The following is a 14972-nucleotide window of genomic DNA, read 5'->3' on the forward strand; positions in this document are numbered from 1 at the left end:
AAAGAAAACCTCCAACGTTCATCTTCGTTGGGTATCCAGTGTTAGGAGAGAGGGAAGAAAATTTCTCTGTACCCTACTATGCCGTGCATATTCCCTTCCCTCCAAAACAAAGCCCCTGGGTCCATCAATGGGTCTGGTATGTGGGGGACGCCCCCAGAGGCAGTGGGGGCTTCCAGGGCCCCAGCACCTCCCCGATCATGCTGCCTGGGTGTGGGTCAGATTTCATTGACAGGTGCCAGACTCCGCGGATGCCGTGGAGGGACGTTGGGGTGGCCGTTCACGGCCTGGCCGCGCAGGATGTTGCCCGGCACTTCATCCAGCGATGGAACTTCACCAAGGTGAGTCCTGGAATCGCAGAACGGTAGAGAAACGGTAGAGAATTGTAGGGTGGGGAGGGACCCCCCAGGGTCATCCAGTCCAACCCCCCTGCGATGCAGGAATCGCAGCTAAGAATTCCTGGCAGGTGAACGTCCCCCCTCCGTTGGGAAACCTCCAAGGAAGGAGAGTCTATCTTCCTCTCCGGAATTCCCCCCTGCGGCTCAGTCGTAATCTTCCCTTCTTGCAATTTGGATCCTGCCCTCCGGAGCAGCAGGAAACGAGCTTGCTCCGTCTTCCGTGGGGCAGCCCTTCAGGTGTTTGGAGGTGCATGTTGAGAGGAAGGGGGTGTAGAGATGGTGGGGCTGGACAGCACCCCACCACCCCCAGATCTGCTAGCGGATCCGACAAATATCTCTTCTGCCCCCCAGCCGATAAGCCCCCCTTGCAAATAAATACAATTCCAGGGTTAAGACTGCCTGAGTGCAGCAGATCTGGGACTCCATGGTCTCCTCTGCTGGGTAAAGATGCCTCTGGGGGGTGTCTCACCCCTCCTCCTGTTTTCCTTCCCCCCCCAGACCATGAAGCCCAAGTACAAAGGGCAGGACTACCCCTACCTGCTCCCCAAGTCTCCTCGAGCGACACCCCTGCAGGTCCCGTTCGTCGTGCCCGGGGCTCAGACCGCCAACGTTCAGGTGAGAGGCTGGGTGGGGCTCTGATCCCATCATGGGCACCTGGTTGGCAACCGCAGGGACAGGATGCTAGACCAGATGGGCCCCTTTGGCCTGTTCCAGCAAGATATTCTCAAAGCCCTCTAGGATTAATTTATTTTTTTTTTTTACAAAGATTTTATTGGTTTTCCACAAAGACAAAAAACAATACAGTAAAACAAATACAACATCAACAAATACAACGGCTAAAACAAAAATAAACAAAGATACAAACCTAGACTGGAATACCAACATTCCTTTTACTAATAAAAAAAATCTTGTTTCGAATCTACTTGGGGGATCTCCTTTGCTTCCAATTCTAATTTACTTTAATAACTTCTCATCTCTGAAATTTAAATCTATCACCATCAAAATATCCAGATATAACTTCTTAATATTTATTTTTACTTCATAATACAACATATTACTTCTTAAATCAAATCCTACATCTTATTTTACTTAGACTGCTGCTAATAAATCAATTCACAAAGCCCTCTAGGATTTTGAGCTTGGTTGTTCGTGGAGTTGGAAGGGGGCCCCCCAGGGTCATTTAGTCCAACCCCGGCAAGGCCTGTTTTTGGTTTTCAGACACAGAGTGTCTGGGAATTGCGAGGGGTGCGTGGAAAGGTGAGGGCAAACAGGGAGGGCTGCAAGGAGAAGCCCCAGGCCAGCCGTGCCGGGCTCTCTCTTGCACCTTCTCCGGCTTGGGCTGCCCCGCCTCACAGGGCTGTCGTTCTGTGGCTGTAGGAGAGGAAACCGTAAAAAAAAAAGAAGTTGAACCAAAGCTGCTTTTTTTTGCCTCCCTCTGCTTCCTGCAGGTGTTGCGCTCTGTGGACCGCTGGTCGGCCGGCCTCCACGAACACTCGATCTACAACGCCTACCTGAGCGTCATCAAGGAGAGTCAGCATTACCTGTACATTGAGGTAGGTCTAGGGACAGGTGAGGGGAAGGCGGGGGGAGAGACTGAGACCCGGAGGCCGTTTGGGGACACTCTTCCTCTTCCCAAAGGAGAAGGGTGGGGGAAATAGGAATCGGGGAGCAAATTCAAATTTGTGGGTGGAATACAATAGAATACTGTGTCATTATTTCCGCGATTGTGAGCTGCTTTGAGCTGCTCTGATTTTAGTATATTTTATTTTACTTCGCCAAACCTTTATCAGGCATTACAAATATAAGCCACCCTAAAACATCCATGGGACCCAGGTGGCGCTGTGGGTTAAACCACTGAGCCTAGGGCTTGCTGATCAGAAGGTCGGCAGTTCGAATCCCTGCCACGGGGTGAGCTCCCGTTGCTCGGTCCCAGCTCCTGCCCACCTAGCAGTTCGAAAGCATGTCAAAGTGCAAGTAGATAAATAGGGACCGCTCCAGCGGGAAGGTAAACGGTGTTTCCGTGCACTGCCCTGGTTCGCCAGAAGCAGCTTTGTCATGCTGGCCACATGACCCAGAAGCTGTCTGTGGACAAACGCCGGCTCCCTCGGCCTATAGAGCGAGATGAGCGCCGCAACCCCAGAGTCGGACACGACTGGACCTGATGGTCAGGGGTCCCTTTACCTTTTTAAAACATCCATATATAAAATTTTAAAATATATACAAATAAACAGCCATGCAAAAATACAGGTGAAACTCGAAAAATTGGAATATCGTGGAAAAGTCCATTTATGTAAGCAATTGTTTTCATTAGCTACTGGAGTTTAATATATGAGATAGACTCATGACGTGCAAAGCGAGATATGTCAAGCCTTTGCTTGTTATAATTGTGATGATTATGGCGCACAGCTGATGAAAACCCCAAAGTTGAAATTGTGAATTTGGGGTTCTCATCAGCTGTACGCCATAATCATCACAATTATAACAAATAAAGGCTTGACATACCTCGCTTTGCATGTCATGAGTCTATCTCATATATTAGTTTCACCTTTTAACTTGAATTACTGAAAGAAATGAACCTTTCCACGATATTCTAATTTTTCGAGTTTCACCTGTATGTAATAACGAGGATTTTCATTGGAATTTCTTCCCGCTAAATAGTGGGAAGCCGAGAAAAGTTGAATCCTCTGACAAATCCAGATTTGCTAATTTTCACATATTTTGCACAATGTGGGCTATTTTGTACATTTGTTGGGTAGGGAGCTTTGCAGGGCAAAGGGAGTCCTGCTTTTAGCTCCTAGAAATTCTGCTCAGCTGCTTCTCCAGAAGCTTCTAAAGGTTCAGCAAGCATTGCCCACACGCTGTCAAGCAGCATTTACAGATGTGAGGGCTAGGAGGCTGCTTTTCAAACAGCTTCTTGGGAAGCTTCTCAATACCACGTTCCTTGCTTTGATGGGATTTTGACACGCACATCGCCTCGCCTAATTCATTCTGCATGCAGCCCAGGAACTCTCTTCACTCTGAACTGCTTTTAAGGTAGCAACCCACTTTGGAACCAGAGTGGAGTGCAGATGATCAATCACAAAAAGCAAAGAACGATGAGCAAGAGGGTCTCTGAGGAAGGGCAGAGTGCTGCTTTTTTATTTTTAATGCAACCCATGTTCCCCAGGCAGCTAAGAGGAGCCCTGGGAGGGAAAGGCAGGGGGTTTCTGTTGATTTCTTTTGCAGCACAGACACACACACACACCTCTCTCTCTCTCTCTCTCTCTCTCTCTCTCTCTCTCTCTCTCTCTCTCTCTCTCTTTCTCTCTCTCTCTCTCTCTCTTTTCTTTCTTCCCCAGAACCAGTTCTTCATAAGCTGCGCAGACGGGCGTTCGGTGATCAACACTGTGGGAGACGCCATTGTTGACCGAGTGCTGCTTGCCCACAGGTCTGTCCGATCAGCCACTGTTTTGGCCCAAATTGAGATTGGCTGCAATGGTTCACTAGCAGGGGGGCGGGGTAAGCACTCTGCGCATGCTCAGTGGTGCACACCTCTTCCCTTTCCAGGGATGCATTGTTTACACACTCCAGGCCTCCAGGTTCAAGTTGCTCCCTTCCCTAACTCGGCTCAGAGGCGCTCCCATAAAACCCAAACACCAATGCCGGCCTGGCAAAATTATTCCTTTGATTATACCATTGATTATTCCTTTTATAAATGGCTAGAGACCTGATAGATCGGTTCCAACTAGCTATAAAATAGTTTGGCTTTTTTTAAAAAGTGAAAATAGGATCAGCTGAAGGAGGGTTAAATGAATTAAGAAAAAAGAAATGTGGATCTAATTATTGGAGCCCTTTGTTTTGATTGCAATGGTACCTTGGCTCTCAAACTTAATCCATTCCAGAAGTCCATTCCAAAACCAAGGCGTGCGTTCCCATAGAAAGTAATGCAAAATGGATTAATCCGTTCCAGAATTTTAAAGACAACCCCTAAAACAGCAACTTAACATGAATTTTACTATCTAACGAGACCATAAAATTAAAGCAATAATCAACGTACTGTACTGTAAAATAAATAAGACAGCATTGTAGATGATAAAAATTAAAATTATTTTTTCTTCATATCTGCACTGATGATAGTCATTTTTGGATGGGAGGGGGGCTTTTATCCATTTCTACAGTCATACAATCAATCAATCAATAAATAAATAAATAGCTGAACTGGGTTCCACACAGTCACAAAAGCAAATTAACCGAAAAAGCCTTTAAAAACGCAAAATAAATAGCAAAAACAAAAGTGCCAAACTTAATCCATTCCAGAAGTCAGTTTGACTTCCGAAATGTTCAAAAACCAAGGCGCAGCTTCTGATCGGTGCAGGCGTGCCGGAAACAATAGCCAACAGCCACATTGGACGTTCGGCTTCCGAAAACCGTTGGAAACTGGAACGCTTACTTCTGGGTTTTCGGCATTTGAGTAACAAGGTATAGATAATTGTAGAGTTGGAAGGGGGCCCCCCAAGGTAATCTACTCCAACCCCCTGCAATGCCATCTGAATTCTGAAAATGCTGTTCATGGTGGGAGCAGGTATAACTTGTGCTTATAGTGTGGCAGCCCCTACACTCTGGAACTCCCTGCCGATTGATGGCAGCCTTCAGCTGTATACTTTCTGACACCTGCTGAAAAACATTCTTGCTTCGACAAGCCTGTCCGGATGTGAATTTTAACCAGCATTCAGTACTTGAACCTTTGCATGTTTCAAAGTATTGATAGTTTTATTGGTTGTTGTTTTTAAGGGTTGTTCCTGGCTCCCTCTTTTTCCCTATTTGATATTTACTTCTGTAATAATGGTTTTGGTATGGGGGGGGGGGATAATTATAAAAATGGGGAAAACAAAAAAAACCCAAGCAATCCCAGAGGCATTCCCACGGTGCCATGCGCAAAGAGTTTTTTTGCGAGGGACTTGGGGGCCAGGAAGTGCTTCCGGGGGCCACGGCCGCTAACCACGGTGGGGGCTTTTTCCCGCACTTGCAGTGAGAAGAAGCCCTTCCGGGTCTTTGTCCTGCTCCCGCTGCTGCCTGGGTTTGAGGGAGACATCGCCCAGGGCGGAGGGAACTCCATCCAGGCCATTCTGCACTTTACCTACAGGTGAGTTTGGAAAGCGGGGCTGGGGGGGGGGAAACAGGTGCAGGATGGGTTGGTGGGAGTGTGGAAGGCAACTAAAGACACAGCTCGAAAAAGCTCTTTTAGCACCACATCCCCTTTGGGTAACTGGCGCCGTCTTTGAGCCATCGGCCTTTCTTGAGGAACAAGGGTAAGTTCTGGGCATCGCAGGTCCCCTTGAGATCTTGTGCAAGCTTCCCAGATCCCTGTGAGATCTCACACCATCTTCTCTGAAGAAGTGCGCATGCACACGAAAGCTCATAAAAAGAACAAACTTAGTTGGTCCCTGGTGGCGCTGTGGGTTAAACCACAGAGTCTAGGGCTTGCTGATCAGAAGGTTGGCGGTTCGAATCCCTGCCACGGGGTGAGCTCCCGTTGCTCGGTCCCAGCTCCTGCCCACCTAGCAGTTCGAAAGCACGTCAAAGTGCAAGTAGATAAATAGGGACCGCTCCGGCGGGAAGGTAAACGGTGTTTCTGTGTGCTGCTCTGGTTCGCCAGAAGCGGCTTTGTCATGCTGGCCACATGACCCGGAAGCTGTCTGAGGACAAACGCCGGCTCCCTCGGCCTATAGAGCGAGATGAGCGCCGCAACCCCAGAGTCGGACACGGACACGACTGGACCTGATGGTCAGGGGCCCCTTTACCTTTACCTTTACCTAAGGTGCTACTGGAAGGATTTTTTTGTTTTGTTTTGTTTTGACCGTCTTCTCAGATTCCCACGAGATTTCGTGCAAGCGTCACAAATCCCCACGAGATCATAGAATCCTAGAGTTGGAAGAGACCCCAAGGGCCATCCAGTCCAACCCCCTGCCAAGCAGGAAACACCATCAAAGCATTCCTGACAGATGCCTGTCTGAGATCTTTCAGAGCTTCCCAGACCCAGTGCACTGAGCACGCCTTTCCCCCCAAGAAAGGAAAAGAGTTTAAGAACTCTTTTTTTTTTTGCAGAAGCAGGGCCACTTAAAAGAGCTTTCATGCTTTCTCTCCACCTTGTTTGGGGAGTATTGGGCCCCCCACCAACCTCTCTCGCCCCCTAGCCATGGGGCAGCTTCCAAGGGTTTGGGTGTCCAGGATTTTCATGTATGGGCCGAATCCTTGGAAGCAAACCCCTGCGTAAGATGCGATTGCACTGTAGATTACCCCCAGCCCACCCCAGCCCACCCCAGCCATTCCCCATTTTCCCTAAGATGTTGAATGGCTATCTCAGGGTGCCAAGGAGGGTCCCCAAGACAGGCTGGGGGGGTCTGTCCACATTCCCCATTCTCAGCAGGGTGCTTTGGGTTGATATCTGGAGTGGGGGGGGCAACAGGGTGGTGGGGAAGGAGGTGCATTTGTGGGGGGGACACCCCCTAAGTGACTCCACTCTCTAATTTCCCCCTGTCCTCTTTCCCAGGACCCTCTGCCGTGGGGAGGCATCCATCGTCAGCCGGCTCAAGGCAGTCAGTAAGTGTGACGAGGGGGGGTGGCGGCGGCGGTATAATCCTTCTTCTGCCCCCCTCCTAGCCTCAAACTCACGGGTGGGGGGAGGACTTCAGAACTCTTTGCCTGAGACTGCATGGGGCAGGGTGTCTCTCTGCCAGTCGTAGAGTCGGAAGGAGGACTCCCGAGGGGGGCACAGAGGGGGCTCGTGGTTCTGCTGTGGGGCTGTGCTGTGCTGCCCCTAGCTAAAAAGCCCTCTCCTGCAATCCCAGGTACTGTCTGGGCTAAGTCATAGAATCGTAGAGTTGGGCGGCACCCCGAAGGTCATCTATTCCGACCCCCTGCTTCCACAGTGCCGAGGGGAAAGGCTCTTTACACATGCTCTGAGGCGCTCCTGTTTCCGCGCTCTTTGCAAGCTCCAGAGTTTACCCCCTGGAATCGGAAAGGGAAGCCCCCACAGGCGGGGCGCAACGCTGTCCCGCTAACACCCACCTCTCTCCCTCTTTCCTCAAAAAGTGGGGGATTGCTGGAAGAGCTACATCTCCTTCTGCGGGCTGAGGACCCACGGGGAGCTGCAGGGGAAACTCCTGACGGAGCTGGTCTACATCCACAGCAAGCTGCTCATTGCGGACGACCGGCGCGTCATCATCGGTGAGGGGGGGGGGGGGGCCCTGGGAACGCCTCTCCCCACAGGAGGCCACTTGCAGCATCCAACGTGGGCTGCCCCCCCTTTCCCTTAACGGTTCCCTGCTTTCTCCTGCCCCAAGGCTCCGCCAACATCAACGACCGGAGTCTTCTGGGGAAGAGGGACAGTGAGCTGGCCGTCCTGGTCGAGGACACGGATCTGGTGCCGTCCGTCATGGGCGGGCAGGAGTACCAGGCGGGGAAGTTTGCCCTGAGCCTGCGCCTCGACTGCTTCAGGTGGGTGCCAGCAGGGTTGTCTTCTAGGGGTAAGGGAGGAACCGAGGCAGGGATCAGGGCCATGGGGCCTAGAGAGACCCCACCCCACTGCGGGAGTCTGGCTGGACAGCAGGGCAGGTGAGAAGGAACTCGGGGTCCTGGTCGGTGGCCTTTGCTGCCTCCTGCAGGGGTGAGTTCCATAGTTCAACGAGGGGCTGCGTGGAGAAGCACTTTGTTTTATCTTCCTGCATCTCCCAACGTTCACCCTCTTTAGTTGCCCACAACTTCTGCTGCAATTTTGACAGAGGGAGCAAAACTGTCCTCTCTCCACTTTCTCCCCGCCTTGCCTCTCTTTCTCGGCTGCTATTGTGTTCTCTTCTCTAAATTATTTTTTTTTGAATATAATTTTTATTAATTTTAATTAAATACCAAACATAAAACTTTACATTCAAAACCTTAATGGATACAAAATGAAATATTAACATATAAAAACATACAATTCCAAACTATATCTGTAGACTTCCTTTCTTTCATGTTATGTCTTCTTTATATCTTATTTCTAAAATTCGCACGTCGATTTACTTCCTATTTCCTTTTATTTACCAAATTTCACTTCTATGACTTATAGATCTCTCATGTTGTAATAATTCCACTTGTAAACTAAGAATTTACAATACATTTTCCATAAACTTTATACACCTTGAGTTGTATGCCAATCTTTCACAGTTTGCATATCTTATCTAAATATTCCCTGTATTTTTCCCATTCGTTTTTAAATGTTTCCTCTCCCTGTTGCCTGACCCTCGATGTCATCCTTGCTATTTCCATATATTCAGTGGTTTTTTGTTGCCACTGCTGAACCGTTGGAATTTGTTTCGTTTTCCAGACCTGGGCCAGCAGAAGCCTCGCCGCTGTTGTCGCATATAGAAAAAACTTATGGTCTATTTTTTTTATTTCTGTTCCTACCATTCCTAGAAGGAATGCCTCCGGTAATTTTTTAAAAGTGTATTTCAATATTTTCTTGAGCTCGTTGTATATAATTTCCCAGTACTGCTTTACTGGGTCACACGTCCACCACAGATGGAAAAACTCCCCGTCATGTACCTCACATTTCCAACAATACTTAGTTCCTGTTTTAAACATTTTCCTTAATTTAATTGGGGTGAGATACCAACGGTACATCATTTTATACAAGTTTTCTTTCAATGATGAACATGCCGTAAATTTCCAACTATTATTCCATAGATGAGTCCATTTAACAAATTCGATATTATGCCCGATGTCGATAGCACACCTTGTCATCACCACCTTAACCTCCTCATCTTTCAGGTTCCATTCCAGTAGGTAATCATAGGTTTTAGATAATATTTTTGTATTGTTTTGAATAACCTCTTTTTCCAACCATGACTTCTCTTGTTTGAAGCCTTTTGTTTTTTTATCTTTTAAGAAAACACTATGCAATTGATGATACTCCAACCAACTTCTTACCTTCCCTTTTATTTTTTCGTATGACTTCATCACTTGTGTATTATTTTCCATCTCTATTAGTTCATTACATGTTAACCAGTTCCCTTCTGTGTCGGGTTTTATAATTGCATAGGCTTCCTGTGGTGACACCCAGCCAGGTGTCTTCGCCTCAAACCAGTCTTTATATCTGCTCCATACCTGAAAAAGTGGTTTCCTGATGGTATGATTTAAAAAACCTTTATGTACCTCTACCTTGTTATACCAAAGGTAGGCATGCCATCCGAACCTATTACCTACCCCCTCCAAATCAAGTAAGTCAATATTTTTCAGTCTGAACCATTCTCCCAGCCAATCAATACATGCTGCCTCAAAATAGATCTTAAAGTCAGGTAGTGAAAAGCCTCCTCTTGTCTTTTTTTCTGTTAGTAATTTGTATGCAATTCTAGGCTTCTTCCCTTGCCAGACATAGTTCGAAATGATCTTCTGCCACTCTCTGAAATACTTTTGGTTGGTTATAATGGGTAGGTTTTGAAAAAGAAAAAGGACCTTGGGTAGAATCGACATCTTGATGGCCGCTATCCTCCCTAGAAAGGATAGGTTCAGTCTTCCCCATATTTCTAACTTATTTCTAATTTCTTTCCAGAGCGACACGTAATTATCATTAAATAAGTTTACATTTTTTTGACTTAACCAAATACCTAGATATTTAATCTTTTTAACAATCTCAATTTCCGTATCTCTTTGGATTTGTTCTAAATATTGTCCCTTTAGATTTTTAATCATCATTTTTGTTTTATTTTTATTGATTTTTAAGCCTGCCAGATCACCAAATTCCGTGATTACCTTCAGGGTCTCTCCAATACATAACTGTGGTTCTTCAATTGTGATAACAATATCATCAGCATATGCTTTGACTTTATATTCTTTAATTCCATATCTTATGCCTTTAATTTGCGCTGATGTTCTAATCCTTTATAATAGGACCTCCAAAGTCAATATAAATAAAAGAGGAGAGAGTGGACAACCTTGCCTTGTACCTTTACTAATATTGAAATTTTGCGTCAAATCATTATTTACAATTAAACTCGCTTTTTGTTCTTTATATATCGCATCTATACCTCTTCTAAATTTAGTGCCAAATCCTAGTATTTCCAAATTTGTTTTCATAAAGGTCCAAGACAGGTTGTCAAATGCTTTCTCAGCATCTAAAAAAATTAGTGCTGCTGGCTTATTAATCCTCAAATCTAGGTAATCAATGATGTTCAACATTGTTCGTATATTATTTTTCACATGCCGCCCAGGAAGAAAACCCGCCTGGTCCTGGTGGATAAAGTTCGTCAAAATCTTTTTCAGTCTTAAGGCCAAGATGCTAGTAAACAATTTATAATCGTTATTTAACAGTGATATTGGCCTATAGTTCCTTACATTTGTATGGTCAGAATCCTGCTTTGGGATAAGCGTAATATGTGCCTCTTCCCAAGACCGAGGCAACTGTCCCTTTTCCAAAATATTATTCATAACTTCTTTCAGTGGTGAGACCAGCTGCTGATTTAGTTGTTTATAATATTTTATTGAGATACCATCCGGTCCAGGGGCTTTTTCATTTTTCCCTTGTTTTATTACCTCTGAAATTTCTTCTTCCGTAATCTGCTTCTCTAGTAGGTCAATTTCCTCCTGTGTCAACTGTCTTAATTTATGTTGCTGTAAATAACTTTTTATCTTGTCAATTGATTCTTTTGGTGCTCTATATAGCTCCTTATAATACTTGAGGAAGATGTTTTTTATCTCTTTTTGTTTGTCCGCTATTGTATTATTATCAATCAGTTTATTGATCGTACTCTGTGCCCTTCTTTTCTTTAATTTCCATGATAACCATTTCCCTGCCTTATTTGCAGTTTCAAAATGCTTCTGTTTTAATAATTTTATTCTCCATTCCACTTCCTGATTTATCAAAGTGTTAATTTGTATTTGTAACAACTTATAAGTTTGTTTTAGTTTTAAGTCTGTCGGTTTTTCTGTAATTCGTTTTTCTACTTCCTTTATTTTAGATAATATCTCCTCCTTATTTTTCTCTCTTTTCTTTTTGAGTATAGAGCTTTGTTGTATAAAAAACCCCCTCATAACCGCCTTACTGGCGTCCCAGACCACATTTATGTCAGTCCCTTTGTTCAAATTTAATTCAAAGTATGTATTCAACTGTTCTTTAGCTCTTTCAAGAATTTCATTGTTATCTAAAATACTTTCATTCAATCGCCAACTCGATTGTTTAGGTCTTAAATTTTCGAGCTCTAACATGACCGCATTGTGGTCTGATATAATTTTCGGTAGTATCTCTGCCCTTTTAACTTTAGTTGTTAATTCTTTAGAGATCCAGATCTGGTCTATTCTACTCCAACTTTGGTTTGGTTCTGAGTAGAAGGTGAATTGTTTAACCGTTGGGTTTTTAAAACGCCATATATCCACTATTTCGTTCTGTTCTATTATCTGCTCAAAAGTCCTTGGTAGTTTCCCTAAATTTATTTTCTGTTTCTTACTCGACCTGTCCATTTCTGCTGAGGGAACTCCATTGAAGTCACCCATTATTATGGTTTTATACTCCACATGCTCTATCAAGATTTTTTTAAATTTTTCATAGAATTCAGTTTTTTTATCATTTGGAGCATAAATCCCCACCACCAAAAACGTCTGGCCTTCCAACTGAACTTCCACTCCTATAATCCTTCCTTCGTTATCCTTAAATTTTTGTTGAGCTGAATATTTACTTTTAATATATAACACCACGCCCCTTTTTTTGTACATCTGATGATATAAATTCGTTTCCTAATTTATAATTTTTCAAAACCCTATTGTGTTTCCTAGTAATGTGGGTTTCTTGCAGACATATTATGTCTGCATTCAATTTATTTAAAACATGAGACACCCTGTTCCTCTTGGCCTTATCGTTCAAGCCATTTGTATTCCATGATATACACTTTATAGTCATTTTTTATGCTCAATTAAATATTTTTATTAGAGAGTTTCAGAAATTAATTCTCAGCTGTTGATTGTATCTGTTCTTTTTCAATAACTTCTTCCTCATCTTCATCCTCGTCTTCTTCCTCTGTCCCTCTACGGAGTTCTTTATATCTTCTTCCAAATTTCTTTAATTCTAATTCTGACCTTATCTTATGTTTCTTTTCTTTATAGTAGAACGAAACTCCCCCTGGATATTCCCAACGAAATTTTATTTTCTCTGCATTTAGAATATTAGTTAACTCTTTATATCCGTTCCTCTTTTTCAAAAAATGATTTGGGATGTCTCTGAACACCACAATTTTCTTTCCATCCATAATTAATTTGCCTTCTCTAGCTTTCTGTAATATTATATTTCTTCTCTCTATTGAATTAAATGTCACTAGACTGCCAGTCAGAGCGGAGAACAAAAACCGTATTTTTCGCTCCATAAGACGCACCTTTTTCCTCCTAAAAAGGGGAGTTATCTGTGTGTCTTATGGAGCGAATGGTGGTCCCTGGAGCCGAATTGCCATGGGGCCAAAAGCAGATAGTGCTTTTTATTTTACAAAGAGAAAAGGGGGTGTTGAAAGGACCCCGCTCAGCAGCTGATCAGCAAGAGATCGGGAGAGAGATAAGAGTCCCGGCTCCCTTTCAGCCCTGCCCCCTTGCCCAGGCCTCCATTGTTGAATGTGCTGCAGAGGGAGGCTGTTTGTTTCCCCAGCGACATGGGACTGGCTGATTAGATTATCTGTCTGGAAACTGTAGAAATGGCTCCCTTTCCTTCAGAAGCTGCAGGAATGTGAGTTGAACCCCATAAAAATGGGGCTTTTCCTCTTTGCTTTTCCCCCTTTGCAAAAGGAACTTTGCTTTTCTCCCTTTGCAAAAAAAAAGCTGCAAAACTTTTAGCTGATCCTCAAAAAAACCCAGGGCTTTTCCCTTTGTAAAAAAAAGCTGCAAAACTTTTAGCTGATCCTCAAAAAAACCCAGAGCTTTTCCCTTTGCAAAAAAGCTGCAAAACGTTTAGCTGATCCTCAAAAAAACAGGGCTTTTAGAGGAGGAAAACCAGAAAATTTTTTTTTCTTTTTTCTTCCTCTAAAAACGAGGTGCGCCCTATGGTCCGGTGTGCCCTATGGAGCGAAAAATACGGTAGTCTGCCTGGGGGCTGAAGCGCCTTCGTGTGTCGCTGACCTGGGCAAAACTCCTTTCTCCTACCCCGCTGGCAGGTGCGTTTTGGGGGTGGACTCTGACCTGGACATTCAAGACCCTCTCAGCGACCGTTTCTTCTGGGATGTCTGGGAAGCCACAGCTTCGTCCAACACCAGCATCTACGACAAGGTGTGTAGCGGACCCCCAGGGGTCATCCAGACCAGCCCCCGGCAATGCGGGAATCACGATGGAAGCGTCCTGGAGAGGCAGCCACCCGACCTCTGCTTAAAATCCTCCCGGGAAGGAGGGTCTTAGGTTCCCCATTGCTGCCCCATAGCTTTCCCTTGGACCAGGATCTTCCTTGGGGACAGCACCAGGACTGTACCTCCTTGAACAATAGGGCCTGCGCCTTAATGTTGAGCATTTTTTTCTCTTTCTCCCCGCAATCCCTCCTCCTCTCTGCCAGGTCTTCTCCTGCCTCCCCACCGACGCTGTGAAGTCCCGGAAGGACCTGCACAATCACATCAGCAAGACGAGCCTGGCTTCGGAGAGCCCCATCCTGGCACGGGACCACCTGCAGAAGGTGCAGGGCCACCTGGTCCACTTTCCTCTGGAGTTCCTGGCCGAGGAGTATCTCCTGCCCCCTCTCAACAGCAAGGAGGGCATGATCCCCGTGGAGGTGTGGACTTGACGCAGCAGGCGGGGGGAGCCCCGAGGGGAAAAAAAAGAGGAGACACACAGAGAAGAGAGCATTTGCACTCTGTGCGCGACCCGTGAGCCTCTCTCCCCCTTAGGACTGATAGGGTGCATTTGCAGGTCCGGCTTTTCTGGACAAGGAATGACTCTTGTCTTCGGCCAGATGTGGGTGATGAGACACCACCCTCGGGGGTGACTTCCGCCATTGCGCCCCCCCCCCAGGAGACATGAATTGGTTTAAGGCCTTTCGCCAACCTGGTTTAAAGCCACAAAATGCATCTCTTCCACCAGCACTAATTTTGTATTCCTTTTTTTTAATAAACTTTATTTAGATTTAACAATTTCACAACAAATTTGAAAACCATTCGTAGGTACAAATACAAAGGAATAGCAACAACCACAAAAGATAAAAAACAAACAAACAAACAAAAACAAAAACAACAAAAATAGAAACCACAAAAAGTTGAAAAGGAGAAAGGAAAAAAAAAAATAAAGAAAAAAGAGAAGGAAAAAAGGGTAAGACTAAGTGTATAGTCACGTAAGTAGCTTCTACCAATGCAAGAGAGACACAAGCAGAGGAAACAAAAAACAATAGTTAATTCTAATTACACATTATTCAACTTTTTTCCTTTCCTATATTCCTCCCTGCATTGCTACAATTCTACACAAATAGTCTATACAGTGACTTCCACCTTCCATACAGTACTTTGCTTCAGATTCATCATTCCGTCTGTTTTAAATCTTTTTCCTATCTTTCATCTTTCTTAATTTTAATTCAAAATAATTTTGTATTCCTAAGTGAGGAAGGTCACGTCTCAT

At 45.0% G+C, this 14972-nt stretch overlaps 1 protein-coding gene across 1 annotated transcript in view; it reads left to right on the forward strand.

The window, feature by feature from the left end:
- The window catches only part of PLD2 (phospholipase D2), a 35248-nt gene extending 20915 nt beyond the window's left edge, over nt 1–14333 (forward strand). The window contains exons 16-25 of the mRNA XM_033170150.1: nt 220–338; nt 894–1010; nt 1844–1948; nt 3734–3822; nt 5404–5517; nt 6925–6974; nt 7467–7601; nt 7718–7871; nt 13535–13646; nt 13924–14333. Of these exons, the coding sequence (XP_033026041.1) occupies nt 220–338; nt 894–1010; nt 1844–1948; nt 3734–3822; nt 5404–5517; nt 6925–6974; nt 7467–7601; nt 7718–7871; nt 13535–13646; nt 13924–14148 (1220 nt within the window). The 3' untranslated portion in view covers nt 14149–14333. The remainder of the gene's footprint in view (nt 1–219; nt 339–893; nt 1011–1843; nt 1949–3733; nt 3823–5403; nt 5518–6924; nt 6975–7466; nt 7602–7717; nt 7872–13534; nt 13647–13923) is intronic.
- Nucleotides 14334–14972: the final 639 nt, after the last annotated feature.

Source organism: Lacerta agilis, chromosome 14 (genome assembly GCF_009819535.1).
Source record: "Lacerta agilis isolate rLacAgi1 chromosome 14, rLacAgi1.pri, whole genome shotgun sequence".
NCBI lineage: Eukaryota > Metazoa > Chordata > Lepidosauria > Squamata > Lacertidae > Lacerta > Lacerta agilis.